We start from the raw sequence: 17,928 nt of genomic DNA on the forward strand, positions 1-17,928 counted from the left end.
AATGAATGTAAAGATGATAATAACACAAGAATTAAAGTATGGAGGATTGTGGGAAATGGGGGAAAAAAGAGAAATCAGGTTAAAGTAAAGACAAAAGAAAACAGCACAAAGAAGTGAAATAAAGAGACTACAATTTGATTACAAAATAAAAATGCTTAAGCAAATTATATAAGGGAAAGAGAAATACAAATGAAAAATGTAAAAATAAAAAAAAATAAAATAAAACTGGGCCTGTTACTTAGGAAAATGAGGCAAGAATGATCATAAATACAAGGCTTGCCTGGACTATGGAGTGAGTCAAGGGCCAGCCTGGGCAAATTTGTGATAACCTGTCTCCAAACAAAAAATGCAAACAAAGTTGAGAAAAAGCCCCAGCGCTGTAGGCCTTACCCAGTCTTTACCAGGCCCTAGGCTCAGTTCTCACAAATAAAAGGTAGACACACATAAAAACAATAAAAGGAAAAAAAGGAGATTGTTAAGCTCTGTTTCACTTGCTCCAATACTGGTTTCTCTGTCTTCCCACTCTGTGTAGGTCGTTGTGTGTTGACTGATGGTAGGTTGGCCGGGGCTGTGTTGTCAACAACAAGCCTCCAATTACCTCACTTGCTTCTCTTCGTGTACTGAAACCCCTTGCGGACCCCAATGAACTCTGTGGCCTGTGGGCCCGGGCAGGTTCCTATCACTTCAGAGACACCTGCTCCTCCAGTCTCACACCAGGGACAGCCATGGTCCATGCAGAGAGGTGTGCATGAGAACACAGAAAAGTGGGAGCAGCGGAGAGCCGAGCTTATTCTGGAGGAGAGGTGCAGAACTGAAGGAACAGTGTGTCTCCCGGGCTCGGCTTTCTCCCACGCTGCACAACAGGAAACTACCAAGTGGGCTTCATAGGGTTCACTAAGGAAGCTAAGATGTGGGGTAAATTAGAGTAACTGCTCCCCTGCAGATAAAAATACAACCGCTAAGTCCACCTCGCCCTCTAGTGGTGAAACGAATACCCTGTTATTCCTGAGACTTCCCTCTTAAAATGTTTGGTAATCCAAGGCCAAGTGGTCAGCCTTGATATCATACACATCCCAGCAACGTTATATGTGCCAAACAGGTTATATATATAAATATGTTTATGAACATATATTTATAAATATGTATCTATTTATAATATATTCTAATATATATTAGAGATTGTGTGTGTGTAAAACACAGAATTAGAGGCCATCAATTTGAGAGAGAACAAGGGAGGGCTACCGAGGAAAGGATCGAGGGCGAAAAAAGAAAGAGGAAATCAATCTAATTATATTTTAATTTCAAAAATTAAAAAATCAAAAAAGTTATGGGAAGGGAGAATGCTATTTTAAGTAACTATTTTTGCAATAATAATATTACTTACATTTCCATATCTACCCACTTATGGAATTAGCATTATTATAGTTATTTTGTTTCTAGAAGCAAATTTCTGTTAGACTTTCAGTAATTCTGATTTACCCACAAATTATTTTCCTTTTTAATGGCATACATTTCTAGACCTGTCTGTGATTTGAAATATGTGGTCACTGAGACATTAAATTTTATCTACAAAAGTTCTTAATACATGAAGAAACGAATTGTGCCGCAGTAGATGTAAAAATAAAATAGTTGGTTGTGAAGCAAATTAAGCATACAGCATCATCAAGGTTAAAGTTTACACAAAGTAGACAATTTGCACCTCAGGAACTATTTAGCAGTGTCTGGAGACATACTTGTTACAGTGACTTGGAGTGTGTGAGTGCTACTGGCATCTAGTAGGTAGAGTCCAGACAAGGTTAGCAATACCCTGGACAGGGAATGTGTGTGGGAGGGGAACTTGGAGGAGTGGATGGGGAGAAAGCTGTAGTAGGGATGTATCCACTGAGAGAAGAAACATAAATTTAAAAATATATATGCATAGATCTTGCTTGGATTCTCTTTTAAACAGCTCCACACTTGTGAGATGCTGAGGCATTTGAGCTGATTGGATATGTAACTTTAAGGACGTTTTTGACATGATAATGGTATCATTATGTGGATAAGAGAAGTTATCATTTCAAAGTTGATCCTGCGGGAGGAGGGAAGTGGCCGAAGCCACAGGTGGAACAGGAATGACAGAGAAAGTGGAAATAACAAAGAATACAGATAAGTTCATCAAACTATACTAATACTAAATAGATTTAATCTTCTATACCCTTAAGGGGAAAATGAGGTTCAAAGCTGACTCCAAAGACGCATTCCAGTGTAGCCGGAAACACTTCATTTGCTTGACTTTTGTTGATTCAGAGAAGTGAGAATGGTGTCTGTGAACTTGGCACTGTTGAGCTTTATATGATGAGATGTTATCCAGGGGATGGGCAAAGGAATCCCATGTGAGTAGCCTCCCCCCAACACTGGGGATATGCCCACACTTCAGAGTAGCAATGGAGAGAGTGTAAGTGAGATGCTGTGGAAGCAAATACAGTGACCTTTACCTCAGTTCGGAGAACAAGATCCACACTGCCCTCATCTGTTAGACATGGGCTAAAATAAGGCAATCAGGGTTGGAAATGCCAGAAACTTAAGAATGCAATAGTTATGCTTTCTCAGGATGGTATAGAGAACATGTTTGGTTCTTAACTGATGGAACCACCACAAGTATTTATCACTAATTATTCACTGAAATTTTAAAGGCTCTTAAGTGATCCCCTCTTAAAAATATCTCTCCTGATAAGAATGAAGGAGAAATGGACAATACATAAGAAATCCTTAAGAGTCCTAGCAAAAGGCATGGGGCAGGAAAACACAACGAAAAGGAACATTTTTGTGAAGGCTCTCTGTCTTTTACTCATTACCCAGGCAACAAACAAACCTTACTTAATATATCTCATCTATTTGACCATACTCTGGACAAAAAGTAGAAATCAAAAGCATTAGTTACATAGAACCTGAAGCCACATTGAAAATGGGAGTGTGATAATAAAACTCATATGTTAGGGATGTTTTGGGTGTTTTCCAAATTTGGAGCTTTTTTATTTTTTACCAACCTGTGGCAGATGTCTATTTTGGTTCATATGCTACAAGGAATGTCTCTACATCTTCTTGTAGTTACCAGGACATTGCCAGGGACTTTTAAAATAGTTTTGCTGGGTGGTGACTGTTTTGTGGTTGAGGTCTTGAGTAATGAAGGGCACACTGTGCATCTCCGAGATTCCTGAGTTTGCATCCGAATTGTTTCTGGATTCCTCAACCGTACTCAGTACAGTAGGATTTCTCATGAGTCTCACAGAGAGGAGTACATGATATTTTTCAGCATGTGGACACAGCAGTGGTCATGAATGGTGGTTTGGAGCAGTTTTATCATGATAAGACACATGAGAAAAGTCGTCATTCAGTTTCAGGATTCTGAATGAACCATGGCTCCCCGGAATCTAAACTGAGTTTAGAAAAGAAGTTTGCAAAATTTCACCCTGTCCCAGAAATGTACTTTCTTAGGTGTTTCTAATCCAAGCTCCCAAATGAAATGTTGTATTTCTTTAAATAAATTAAAAAAACAAAATGACAAATGAGAACTTTGTTGATGCCAATATATTTCTAAAGTCAAAATTACAGTGATACGTTTTCTTTTTAAACACTGGGAAACTGTGTGAAAGAAGAAAGGATTTTGGAATACACGTAACTAATTCTTTTGATCTTTTGCCATCATGGAAACGATCTCATTGTAAACCTCTTGAGGAGCATTCATGGCCCTGAGAAAGTCCAGATGCTTGTAACGGGGAACCTCCTTATGGTAAATGAGGTTTTGGAGTTTGGGAAGCAGCATGCTAACATCTCGGGGATCAGCCGTGATGTCGTGGCCACCATTCCACACTGCAATTGGCACAGTCATAGCTGACACGTCATAATCAGGAGGTGTGCTCTAAAACATGACAGGTAAAAGACGTGGAGTTTAGGCAACCATAATTCAGAACCAGTATGAATTGTGTATTAGTTCCAAATAAAATCTAATGATCTATTCAAGGAAATCACCTTTACCCACAGAGCAAAACAAACATCATAGTTTGGACAAATGCTTCTCAACTTCTAATAGGTCTGTCAATCTGCTAGGACTGTTGTTTAAATGAAGACTGACTCAGCACATCTGGGAGCAAAGTCAGAGATCTCACACTCAGGGGATGTTGATGCTGTTGGTTCTAAACTAAGAACTAAATGGTTGGTCTGTTTATGAGAATTCATACCAATTAAAAACCTAGATTTTAGTTCAGCTGAAGAAAGAGGATTTAACTAGATTCTTGGGTTTGTGTGTGTGATGGGTACATGCAAACCACTGTGCACATGTGCAAGTTAGAGTACAGCCTTCATATTGGTCCTTGGCATCCATCAGACAGGGTCTCTCCCATCCACTGATGCATATGCCAAGCCAGCTGGCCAACAAGCTTTTGGTAATTCTCCTGTTTCTGCCTCCCTCCTAATAGGGAAACACTGAGTTATTATAGACTAGGCTTACATAGAAAACACTGCACATTGATCTAATCACATCAGCAAGGATTTGACTAGATCATGACTTTGGCAGATTGCCTCCACCACTCTGAAACATGATCTCAAACAGTCCTGGATACTGAGTCATTTGTTTTGACTTTGTATTGCCTTCTACAGTATACATTATATTGGCATATTTTTATATGCTATCTGACCTCATTAGAAGCTGCTCTCCTTGGCAATCTGTCAATTAGGAACCTCAGCATGACTCTTTCAGTAGTAGAGCTTCCCTCAGTCATTTCTGCTAGATGTTGTAAGTGCCTGAATTAATGATGGTTTTCTGCTGCTCCCTACTCATTCTTTCACTCCTCAGCCTCATCTGAGGGGATGCTTTACTCTCCTAAGGACTCTTGATACAGAGCTCCATCTGGTACTTTAACAGGATGTCTCCCACTATTTCCTGCTGGTTGTTTCTTAACTGCAATTTAATGGTGTTATATTTTGTTTGGCTTCTCAATCAGCCTGATCCAGGGGTATCTGCTGGATGTTTTTAGTATCTTATTTAATGATGTTTTTCTATTGCTCTGTTGATTCTTTTTATGTGCATCTCACTATCTGCTTGTAATATAGTTAATATACTCACTTTCTCAAAGCTGAAGGCATGGTTATTATAAACCACTCTTTGGCCTGTACAAAAGAACTGCCTGTATCATGGCGTGAACAGTGGTTCAGTAATAAGCTGTATCTTCTGCACACTCATATAATTTTACTAAATATTGCTTCAATTCCTGAGAAAAAGCATTATTGACCTGGCTTTTTATTTCTAGAAAACCACTATTAACACAATGAGTTTATAAAGATTTACAAAACAAAAAGTAGTACAAGATAGGCATTTCCACGATTCCCATATCCACACACACTCTACTTAGGTACTTTTGTTTTTTAGATATTATTTCAGGATATAAATCCAATATCCCCAAAGTTTGTGTCTTCACACTTTGTGAACAAACCAACTTACATGTGCAAAACATTTATTACATTATTGTTACAGTAATTTATGCCTTTTCTTACATTCCCTCACATGTTGGCTAAAATGTGGAGAATATCTATAATACACTTTGTTTTGCTTACACACTATTGAGGAAACACCTTCCTAGATGTCATCTCTGCTACTAAATTAACATCACTGATTTCAATGACAATTAAATAGATGTGTGATTGGCTGGAAGAAGGGTAGACTTGATGATTGGTTCTCAGGTTCTTGCTTGGCTATCTATGATTGAATACTTTGGTTCCCAGAATGAGAGTGAAATAACACTGTAAATTCAAAGCAAGTCTGAACTTTTTGAATTGATCTGAGAGTATTCTGAAAAAATCTTTTAAAGACATCAGATAAGTAACAGGGTGGGGCTTCTCTTTATCTGTAGAATCTTGTTATGAAAACATACACTTTTCAGTTGTGAGTCAGGGCAGTTAATGAAAATTAAGGTTATTCAGCTACAACTTGTGGAGAAAATTGGGTTGTTTAAATAGGAAGAGTGGCTCACAAACTATTTGCCTTGCTCAAAATTAGTCAATGATAATCAGAGATTTTGCCCTGAGCAAAGGGTTATATCCTACTAATAATTTCGTACTCTGTGAATTATTGTGCAAATTTGTATTGGCCACCAATTAGATCAACTCCAGGATTTGGGTCCTTTGTACCACAGCAAGTATGAAGATTACAAGGCACCTTCATGCTCAAAATTATTTCCAACTCTGACCTGAAAACACACCACCTTTTTTTTTTTCTAGTTGGAAATGTGTTCCATAAAATCATTTGTCTGGCTGTCCAGAAGGCGAGGCTAATGCATGAGTAAACCAGCTAGACTCATAAATGGACATAATTGTTAACTTGCTTTATCCAGTTCCACTTCAGAAAGAAGAGCGTATTGTGGGGAGGCTGAACTATAAAGCAGGGCTGTGCAAGGACCACGAGCTGTTAATTTATGGAACATCTTCACATGTGATCTGGCAAGACTCTGAGGTCCATTTCCAGAGTAGAGTAGTGGGATAACAAGAAACTGGACAACAACATTACTTTGAAAAATGGATACCCAATTATCATACTTTCCTTTCCAAACTTTTATGTCTCTGTCTTTTAAATTGCAAACAATTTCATTCTCAAGAAACTTACCTGATTGTAGTGTAACTGATTCTGGAATGGGCTTCCCCAATTAAAGGCTTGAAGTCTCCCAGCTCTAGCAACCTAAAGAAAATGTAAATGTAAAAATTAAGTTAAAAATTAGTTACAAGTAATTGAAATTAATTGGATAAAACTTATAAACCACCTGAAAACAATTCAGCCTCCAAATACCTCATTTTCATTTTTTTTAAAATTAGTGAGAAAATATTTTCTCATTCCAAATAATTACTAACCATCTAGGATATGTGGGTTCAATATATAACATATGTGAGTGCAAATGCAGCTTTGTTCCAACTTCTTTTTTGCATGGCAAATCATAAACATAATTATTTCTTTGCTACTCAAAGCACATGTTTTCATAAGATTTTCATGCACACAGGTTAAGAGGTTTTTGTTTTTTTTTTTTTTTTTCAGGTTGACGTACATAGAAGAATTGCCTGTCAGGAACATCTTAAGAATGTGCTTGGGGTTAAGGTTCAATCCCACAAAATGAATGCTAGCAACACTGAAATAATGATACCTGGGCCCAGTGGAGGATGTTTTGAACAGATGTTCCTGCTGGATTATCACCTGGGTACTCATCAAAAGGACTCTAGGAATCAAACACACACACATACACATAGGCTTAGACATACTTGGTTTCTGAAAAACAGTCAGTAGCTAAGTTTTCTGGTTCAAGCAAGTGTTGCAGGGTAACCTCTAACGGAAGGATGAACAATACAGTTGCATGACAGCTTAGAATCTACAAAGCACACCACTTGTTTTAACCATGATGAGCAAGGTAGCTGATTTACCAGCTCTATATTTTTTTCAAAGCAGATTTTGAGACCCAAAGAAATAAATATCAGGTTCACATGAATAGTGACCATCAGTATGAGGCTAGAAAGTTTTACCTAGTTTCTGAACCTAAATTCTCAACTTTCTATTTAGTTATCAGTGTGCAAGAGGTTAAATATTATATACAGGTTGCTTGCTTTTCATGATTTTAATTTATATTAAATAATTATACATATATACACACATATGTATATAAGAGTTACCATATATATTTACTTATAGTATTCTATCTAGTCCTTAAGTCACATTGCTCAGACCTGTTAGCATTCTCAAGTCCAGATTGCATGGGCCAATTCAATAGTGGGTCTTAGACTGTGGAGTAAGATAACCATCACCAAAGAGACTGAGACCTCCCTTTATATAAGCAGCATGCAGAAGACAAGAGCTCTATTTTTGTTTCTTTTCCATATCTCTAGTTTGCTATTATCTTTCTCTGAAAACTCTTATAGATATGATAAAAGAATCAATCTGTGTTTTTGTGGAGTAAGCCCAGGATTCTCTTTTACATTCCTCATACATAAAGAGAAACAGCCTCAAATTGAAAAGAGCAAGAAGGGGCCCTTACCACCGTAAGTAAAACCTAAAGGAAAATTATAAACAAATGTGAATGTATTTATCATCAGCACTGAGAAAGACAACTAAAACTCCTTAGTCTCCATGGAGGTAGTAGCTTTGTTTTCACTACTGTGTTCCCAATGAGTACAGATATTAGTATGTTACATCTGATAGTAGCCGTGTTTTAACTACTATGCTCTCAATTATGCAGAAATTAGTAAGCTATGTCTTTAACTTAAAATTCATTTTTTAGGAGTTCAAAGATATAAATTAGAGTCAAGATCACCCCGTAATTCCAGCTACTTGAGAGGCTGAATCAAGAGGATATAGCCCTACATTGGCTATAGAATGAGTGACTCGGAAATTTAGCAAGATGCTGTCTCACAAAAAATGTTATTTAAAAATACTGAAAATATATCTCATAAGTATAGCATGGTCTTAAAATTCCTAAGGTCTATGCTTAATAACACAAAACAAAACCACAAAAACAAAACGAATGATCAGCCAGCAGAAGTGTGTGTATGTATAATAGTAATAGTAATATGTATACTATGATCATTGTTATGTGCTTTATGCTATGTTCTGTTCTGTTTGTATTAAATACCTTAGGTGATTTGAACTTTACAATAGCATGGTGTGTGTGTGTGTGTGTGTGTGTGTGTGTGTGTGTGTGTGTGTAAACCACTACAGGAGTTTAAGTCAGTTCCAAAAGTAGAATTTAAATTAGGCTGACTTGAATCCATATGTTTAAGGCCCTCATGATATTGGAATTTCTCATATAAGCCTTGAAACTCCAACTCCAGGGGTAAAAATGCAGAGCAAGATATGGATAACCTGTTTCATAGCTACACCGAAATGTGTTTTACAAATGAATGGCTATGACTAGCAGTATTAAAAGACTTCATGGCATTTACTTGATGACTATACATTGTTCCTCAGAAGAGCCTGGCATTAAGGTTCATTCCCTTCTGTCACAGAAGCTAAATGCCACGCTAGCCAAAAGTCAGCCATGTTTTGAATGGGAACAAGAGCTGAAATTGGAATGAGCAGTAGCTTGTGACTTCTCTGGACTCTACCACAATGCTGTGGGCACAGTTCTGAGGTGATGATGAAAAAACAATCAAAAGTGTTTGGGAAGAGTGTCTTGAATAATGGAGGCCACAAAGCATACATACCACATTCAAGTTCTTTCTGTCAAACCCACACATAATGAATAAAGCGTTGCTGCAGAGACGATCCATCAGCTCCCGAGAACACACTTCTGTACCGGGAATTCGATCAAAGAAGGTGTGTGGCATGAACATTTTGTCACCAAATATAATCTGAAAAATGAGAGCATCATTAGAACATGGCAGCCTCCAAGCTGTAGAAAGCCCTCTTCATTGCTGCAAACACTCATTCAGGTAGTGATTATGCTTGTTTTTCTTTAATTCTCTAAGTAGTTTTAGAAATTTCCTCTCCTTTAGACCAGTATTTCTCATTATGCACAAAAACCCAACTCCAAACAGATAAAAGACCTAAGTGTGAAACCCCAAACAGCTAAGCTTCTAGAAGAAAGCATTGTCAGTACCATAAATGATATAGAAATAGTAAAGGACATTCTGAATGAGACTCTCTTAGCCTAAGAATTAAGGCTAACAGTTGACAAGTGGGACCTCATAAAACCAAAAAGCTGCACAGCACAGGAAACAACCAATTAGTCAAAGAGGAGGGCCACACAATGGGAAATAATCTTTGCTAGTTATACCTCTGGCAGAGGGTTAATATCCAGAATATATAAAAGACAACCAAACCAAACCAAAAAGAAACCCATTCAAAAAAAATTGACCCAGAACATGAGTAGAGAGTTCGTAAAAATAAACAAACAACACATAGTGGCTAAGAAATATCACAGAAAGTTAATTGTCTCTAACAATTAGGTTAATGAAAATCAAAACAACTATAAGATTTTATCTTATCCCTGTCAGAGTGGCAAAGGTCAACAAGCAACACATAATAATAATAATTATTGTCAGTAGAATGCAGGGAAAGGGAGCTCTACACTTCCTGTTGAGGGCATTAGAAACTTGTGCAGCCACTTGGAAATCAGTGTGGAGAATTCTCAACAAACTAAAACTAAATCTACCTATCTATATCACTCATTGGCATATGCACACAGGACTCCATGTCATACTTCTCAGATGCTATTATAATACATGAATTTTGTGGAAATATACAGACATATATATAGTTTAAATGAAAATTTCTCATCTGGACTGATAACACTCTCTCCAAGAGCCAAAGACCATCTAATGAAAACCGTAACACTATGCATGAGAAACCCTCATTTGATTGGTTGAAGTTGTTGATCAGGGTTGTCCAAGAGACTTCCAAAACAGTACAGACTATTGCTATTGTCCTTGTTCGCTCCCAGGATGTAAACGACAAGACTCAACTGTTGAAGACATGAAGCAATTCACATATAGGACCAGAAGCCCATGGGCTGAAACTAACAGGAATGGCTCCTCCCTAAGAACCGGGAGCAACTAATAGTTCTAATCAGCTATGACTCCTACGAACCACATCAATGAGCAGTATGGCAAGATAACCCTAAGGTTGCATGGTCACACATGTACTTTGATTGCAACCAACAACTTTCTAATTGGAATTCCTCAATAAGAGGAATTCATGCAGATATAGAAAACCTATCTAACTCCCCAGAGATAGGAAAGTCATGGACTTCGGATAATCTACAACCACAACTTTACTAAACCAGCATAACCCCAAACTACATTCTAAAATTTTGTCTTTATGTCCACAAATAAGTGTAGTTCTGACCCCTTGTAAAGGAAATTTCTCGTTGCAACAGGCAAGAGACCATTATAGAAAACCACAATCAGTCAAACTGCAGACTTGTGGAGCCAAATCCCAACTGATGCATGTACAAAACACCCCACACCTAAGGTTTAGAGAGCATTGTGTAAGAGGGATGGAAAGACTGTAAGAGCCAAATTGACAGTGAGTTTGCTGTGATACTGTGTGCCTTTGTAATGCCAGAATCTACATCCACAAAATCTCACCAACATGATTGCCTAAACATGAGCTGAACAAGGATGACAACACTTGACAGGTGTGGACATGAGGAATGACCATGAGGCCTCAATCTGACACAAGGAACTATAGGCATTAAGAGAAACTGAGAACTGGAGTGGGAACTGGAGTGCTTTTCCAGGGAAGCAGAAACCAATTGTTTATCCAATACCAAATGGTCAATCCTGAAAATATATACACAAGTTTCACTATACAGAATCAGGAGGCTATATTCATAATATATGTATCTATGCATGTAGCAACGGTTAATGAATAAAGAGGCTATGAATTTGAAAGATATCAAGGAAGGATACATGGGAGTGTTTGGAGGGAGCAGAGGGGAAATGTTATTACAATATCAAATATTAAATAAAATATTCATTATGTGTATAGAGGCATGTGCGGTACATGTGTGTCACAGGAAGTGTGTGGAGATTAGAGAGAAAACTGTAGGAGTTCATTGCTCTCTCCTCCCACTAAGTGTGCCTCAGTAATTGAATTTAGGTTGTCAGACTTGGCAATCAGCTGTATCCATTGAGCTATTTCCCACCCCTCTTTCTCTCATTTAATTCTCTCAATGAAATTGTGAAATGGAAAGTGCAGATACAACATTCGGTGTGTATTATTGCAATTGAGAACTGCATAGCCTCTTGGAGCAATATAAGACACAAAGAATTATAATCCAGCTGGAGTAATAAAAGCTATGGAATCAAACCATGAAATAATAAGACAGATTGTCATAATTACATATCAACATGTGTTATCTGAGTAATAAATTATGAGATCGGAGGAGAAAATAGGGACTCAGATATCTTTAGGAAAAATTTTTAGACTCAATTGTGTTGAGCTTTGAGACATTTTGCTTTCTTAATTTTATACCCAAGAAAACATGGCTAGGGAATAGTGTTTCAGTAATTAGTAATGAAGTTATTCCTGTAATTCTGATCCATGCCTGTGATTTAATGTCCACACACCTTCTCCTTTCAATTTTTCTGCTCTTGCTAACTGATTATCTGAGCACAAGTGGAAACAAGAGGCTCAGTGCAGCAGGAAATGGCCACAGTCATTTTACTCTCACAGGTTTTGCGGAAAAGTTTTGTTAATAATTTTGGCTATAGGCAGTGATTTTGGGTTTAGGTATGCATGCTAATTTAGAGTGAAAGTGAATGAACAATATACTGAAGGGAAAGATACAATTACTGTAAAGTATTTACAGCCTCAGGCTAAATCATTCTTCTAAAGGAAATTGTGCAAATGTGCAGGTGTGCCTGCATGTGTTGGCATGAGTACAGGAAAAGTAGGCCATTAAACATTTGACTAAGTGCTATTATTACATTCCTGTGTGGGCTTGTTCAACAAGGCACTAAATATTCATGGTCTATTCATGTCTATATTACTGTCCTGTGAAATTTCCATTTCTTGGGACAAGAACTCATAGACAGCCCAAGAGCATTTACTTGGAGGTTGCACAGTATTTACTTTTTGCTCATTCATTGATTTCTTTGCTTTATTTTTCCCCTCCCCTTCCTCTTCCTTCTTTTCCTCCTCTTGCAAGTTTCTATAGCCCTACTAGGATTCTTATTTGATTATTTTTTTTCTAGTCGTTTATTACCCCATTCTCTATTGCAGGAGTGAAGCTGCTACCTTGACACAGGTGTGTAGAATATTTGTAGAAAGCAAAACACTCATAGCATTGACAACCCACTGTAAGTTAATGAAAACCAAAGGAATAGATGGGGATTTCAGAGGCAAGAGGGTCGATAATTTTCATGCCAGAGAGAGATAATATAAACATGCAAACTTTAGGTTTGTTGATATGAATATGTTCATCCCTAAGAACATTTATTTATTTTGATCACTTTGGAATCCAAAGGCAATTGGATACCTAAAATAGATCACATACCTTTAAAAGATACCCAGGAATACGTGAAAGTTTTTTCAAAGGGCTTTGTGCATATGTGAGAGTAGCAACTGGAGCTAATGCATAAAACGTCTTGATTCTATTAGCCAGTGTGGGATTGGTAGAAAAGGCAATAAAACCTGAAATAGAACAGACCATCAGTGATGAGCTGTGTGCATGTGTGCTGTTCTGTTTTCACAAGTGTGATGTTATTTTGGACTTGCTGCAAATGCCGTGTGAGGCAAGCTGTCAAAATGGCACATTAGTTTGTTGGGATATGTATGAGCACAGTGATGGCTCTTTAAAATAGCCACTAAAGAACAAGAAGAGTTGAGTTCAGTCTTCAGTTAACTCAAGATAGAGGCAGAGTCGAGTAATTCAGTGTCAAGACAAGCAGTTTTACTCATCTCAATACCATTCAATAATTTTATAACATGTTAGTGAGAAAACACTAAGTTAGATGAAGTGTGTGTCACAGAACGTTAATGTTGTAAAAGCTCCTGATAGCCAAACACAGTTCTTGTCAGATGCTGCTAATCTCAGCACTCTGGTGGCTGAGTCAAGAAGGTCAGGAGTTTGAAGTTAGCTTGAGCTACACAGGACAGCCTTGTTTCAAAAAGCCACCATCTGCAACAACAAAGATGCCTATGACTTCTAGGAAGGTAATTCTAACAACTCCCTTTCAGACATCATTTCACATAGTTTTTTGATAAGTAGGAAACCTGCCCTCCCTTTGGATTCCAGAATTCTGGCTGCTTGCATATCATTATCACTACCTCTAACGTTGTTTCCTTTGTCACAGAACTCTCCTCTTGAAAATGAAGGGATAACTCTGTTGTGCTGAGACCTATTCTCTCGGCTGTCTGAATTGATTCTTTGGGATTTTAACTTAGTCTCATGGACTGATGCCTCCTGTGGAGTGTTTTTAGTCCAGTGTTCTTTCTTTAACTTCAGATAGTTTATTACTAATCCTTGACATCTTTACCCAAATCTTTAATAGATGACATAGAGTGTTCCCAAACTGAGTTCCTGATGTCCTTATATATCAGCTTTCTCACAGACTTCCTTCCATATGACTCTTCTATGTCATTACATGACTCTTCTGTGTCTACTCAGAGAGTGTTTGCAGAATTTTTTCTGTTGAAAATGAATTCAGAAGCCCTCTGAGAATCGCTAAAATCCTCCATGAGTTATAATTTCCCATAACATTACCATGGTTTGTTGAACTCCATTTACTTTTAATGTTACTTTTCTGTCCCCCTCCATATAAGTAATATAAAGGTACAGACTTTAACTTATCTTCTTTGGTATATTATTTGGACAAATAATTTGGTTTCCATAAAAATGATGAAAGAAAAAAAAAAACAATTTCAGCCTGGATGCTGGAACATGCTGCCGTGAGAGTCAGTTGACCTGGACTGGTATCTGAACCATAACTTTGGACTATTCATAGAGGCTCATGCTACTTGCCTGAGTTATTTATCTCACTGCTTCATTTATCCATCTCTAGGGTATGAGGATTAATTGTCCTCATGTTACTGTATTGCCATGGACATGACATTTTATAAAGTTGCATAGCAATGGTTATGCTACTGGGCAGTGGTACAGAAACTGTACCCAGTCAGTGCTTTTACTTACCAATAGTGGTGCCCTGAGAATGACCAACATAGTGCAACTTCTCTTGTCCAGTTTTCTGTACAATGAAGTCGATTGTGGCTGGAAGGTCATATTTAGCCATTTCATCAAAGCTGTAAGAAAAAGTAAAACCAACAAAACATATTTTCTTGTTATGCTTTCTAAAATTCAAGCATATTTATTGAGGAAACTCTATTTCTTCTAAAAAGCAGAAAAATTAGACACTTTAATTATTGCCAGTTAAAAACCTGTAGTCAGCGTCAGATGCCTTTGAGGGGATGGAGGTTGCTTGTAAGCAAAGGCCATATTTTTCAAACAGTGCATAATGGTTACAATCTAATCTAATGAAGATAATATCAATGGGTGGGAATTATTTTCATACATAAAGTGGAATACCAGAATTAACAAGCACTTGTAGTTTACTTTATGATTCCATTTAACTTGAGTCCCATCCTGTAGTACATTCTTCTTAAATCAGCTATTACAAAAGAAAAATGAGAAAACTCTTGAATTGAACAATTTTAGTGGCTTCTCTTTGTGAACAGAATGAATTTCAACACCCTCTGTAGATCCGGTTCGCGTCAACATTAATAGTGTTCTCTTGTGACACTGTCTCTCTCTTCCCCACTACACCAGATGGTACACATGGGCTTCCTATCAGTTCTCAAAACCATAAAATCATCCTTGTACCTCAGCAGCATCAGCCAGATGCTCTTCTGCCATGCATCTCCATTAGTCATTTTTAACTGGGACACAAGAAGGAATTGGGTGCCTTTGATAACGTTCCTGTGTCCAAACTTGGGGCTTTTCATGCCGATGCAAGTTGCTGTCCCTTCCTTCCAGTTCTGACACATCCCTAGGCTTTTGGTTTCTCCCCATGGAGCTTTCTAGCAACAGGGAGTTTGCCTTGCATCCTCCCTTTTGCTGTATTGTTAATTTTATTTGGAAAAGAATTTTTAGGCATCTCTTGATTTTGGGTCTAGAGATGATAGCAAATTTGAAGGAAAACTCCCCTTGGAATGAGGTGTATAGAAGATTCAAATGTTGAATTAAAACGATATGGCTTTTTTTTTTTTTTTACCTCCTACCTGGAGTGTAATTGGCTCTAATGAAAAAGTGAGAATGCCCATGCTTGTAGAGTTCAAGTACGTACTCATTTTAAATTATCCTTTCTTTACCTGAAAGCCCAGAATTCAACTGAGTTGGGTGAATAATATAAATTTCTCCTGGACCATGGATTCCCGCGGCTGTTTCCCAGCCACACATCATAACCAGCGTCTGCCAAAATGAAGGGCAGGCTGTTGTTTGACAGATTTTCCATCCAGTTTGTGGCTGATGTAAGCCAACCATGCTGCAAAAACACCACAGGTCTCTTGCCTAAGGAAAAAGATTATTCAAACATTATAAAGTTATTCCTTATGGTAGTTAGACATGTGGTCAAATTGAGTATGTTTATTTTGTTATGTTTGTATTTGACATCTAAAATATCTTTTCTGGAGTGTGTCTGGTATGCCAAAATTAATCAAATTGTACACTTTGTTCATTTATTTATTATTTTTATGCATTTGTGTAAGCCTGTATGAATTTATGTGTGCCACATGTTTTCAGAAGCCTCCAGTGGCCAGAAGATAGCATCCAATCTCCTAGAACTAGAATTATGTATAGTTGTGAGCAGCCAGCTTGTGCGTACTGAGAATTGAACCCAGGCCTAAGCAAGAGAAACTAGGGTTCTTAACCACTGAGACTCTGGCACATAAATTTTATTTTTATTTAGTGTATTTGGATTTATCAACACAGGACCTTGCATATGCTATGCAAATGTACAGTTGAACTATATCCTCATCTTATATTGTGTACATGAAATGTATTTACTCTTACATGTCAGTTAAATGTAAATAAAGATATTAAAATGATAATCTAAGGAAATTAAGCACTGAGTAAATGTAGGTTAAGAGTAGTAAAGTTATGTTTCATTATTTTTCTATAATGAGAGAAAGATGAAAATCTAACAATGTTATCAAAATAAAATGGCCTTTGTCTATTTAGGAAATAGACCTCTAGCTACTTCCAGCCTTCCCTCTACAATACAAACTGGCTAACTCTTTCCATGCACTGGATTTCAGCTACTGTGTTGAAAGAAATTGTCCCTGATTTCTTTAAATTGGTTAGAGGCCTTTGATAGTCCTTTTTTAAAATCATGATTACTTTCTCATTCCTTTGTCTCAGTAGACTTCATTGCTGCTTATTGAAGATTGGAAATACAACTTTGCATTGCATACAGAGTAAACTAGACTCATTTCATTGTTAGAAAGAAATGAAGGGAAAAACAAAGAAAAGTGTGGGGACAGATGGAGAGATGGATGAAGGGAAGGGAAAAAGGCAAGGAAGAAAAGAAGCAATGAGGAAAAGGAAGGAAGTTTATACCTGAATTCTCTGAATGTGTTTTCCCATGAGGAATTCTGAAGACCCCCAGAATGTAGCCATCTCCAGTCATAACTTGATATTCTTCACTTGGATATCCCATGAAATTTATCATCAGATTCTGGGGAAGAAATTTTAAAAACAAATTTTTTATGTTTTAATTAATTTAAAATGCATCTAACAAGTATTTCTAGTGAATTTTAAATTTTTAACTAAAAGTTTAGACCCATAATGGCTCTCATCCCAGTAATCTCCCTTAATAACTCACAATATTCATCATTGCTTCAAGGATCTCGGGACTCAGTCTTTCATTTAAACCATGTGCGCCTCCAAAAGCAGATATCACACTTGTTACTGTCAACAGCAGCCACATCTTGGACTGCCCTGAAACAAAAGGAGAAGCTATATTATGGTTAACCTACATGCTTCCATAACATTCAGAGTTTGTGACTGTTTTACCTCCAAGAGTATTGTGGGATTGGCTGAGTTTGACTATATTCTGTTGAGCATAAGCCTTGGTAATATGGACATTGGCAAATTTAATGTTTAGCATACTTTCACTTCAATTGTTTCTTTGTGTGTCTGTGTGTGTGTGTGTGTGTGTGTGTGTGTGTGTGTGTGTGTGTGTGTGTGGAGTTTGATGAATAAGTTGGGTGAATGGTCAGAGAGCTCTACCTGTCTCAGCTCCCCTAGCTCTGGAATTACCAGCATGCATCACTATGCCCAGCTATTTTACTGAGTTCTGGGGATAGAGTTCAGGTTCTTAACCATGCATGGCAAGTGTATTTCACCAGCTGAGGCATCCACCCAGTCCTGATTCCTTTTTTTTTTTTTTTTAATCTCCAACTCGGGAATTTTAACCAGGAAT

The 17,928-nt window shown here is 37.5% G+C and overlaps 1 protein-coding gene across 2 annotated transcripts; it reads right to left on the reverse strand.

Annotated features, from left to right (window-relative positions):
* Positions 1-3,658: 3,658 nt before the first annotated feature.
* On the reverse strand, positions 3,659-17,433 carry LOC100760500 (gastric triacylglycerol lipase). Of its 2 annotated transcripts, none has more exons than XM_027406761.2 (9): positions 17,329-17,433; positions 17,064-17,181; positions 15,818-15,917; positions 14,643-14,752; positions 13,008-13,144; positions 9,211-9,357; positions 7,164-7,235; positions 6,635-6,706; positions 3,659-3,898 (listed from the first exon to the last, which is right to left on the reverse strand). In XM_027406761.2, exons 1-9 carry the CDS (start codon positions 17,431-17,433, stop codon positions 3,659-3,661), a joined length of 1,101 nt encoding a protein of 366 aa, XP_027262562.1. The 2 variants fall into 2 exon arrangements, with proteins under 2 accessions (XP_027262562.1, XP_027262561.1); XM_027406760.2 differs by having other exon boundaries at positions 15,818-16,016.
* Positions 17,434-17,928: the final 495 nt, after the last annotated feature.

The sequence above is a fragment of the Cricetulus griseus genome, chromosome 3, assembly GCF_003668045.3.
Source record: "Cricetulus griseus strain 17A/GY chromosome 3, alternate assembly CriGri-PICRH-1.0, whole genome shotgun sequence".
NCBI lineage: Eukaryota > Metazoa > Chordata > Mammalia > Rodentia > Cricetidae > Cricetulus > Cricetulus griseus.

Coding starts and splice junctions, on each gene's coding strand:
- LOC100760500 (XM_027406760.2), bottom strand. CDS start 17,433: ATGTGGCTGCTGTTGACAGTAACAAGTGTGATATCTGCTTTTGGAGGC. Junction 14,753..15,817: donor GTTGAATTCTGGGCTTTCAG/GTAAAGAAAGGA, acceptor TTTTTCTTACAG/CTTTGATGAAATGGCTAAAT. Junction 6,707..7,163: donor ACATCCTCCACTGGGCCCAG/GTATCATTATTT, acceptor CATTTTCTTTAG/GTTGCTAGAGCTGGGAGACT.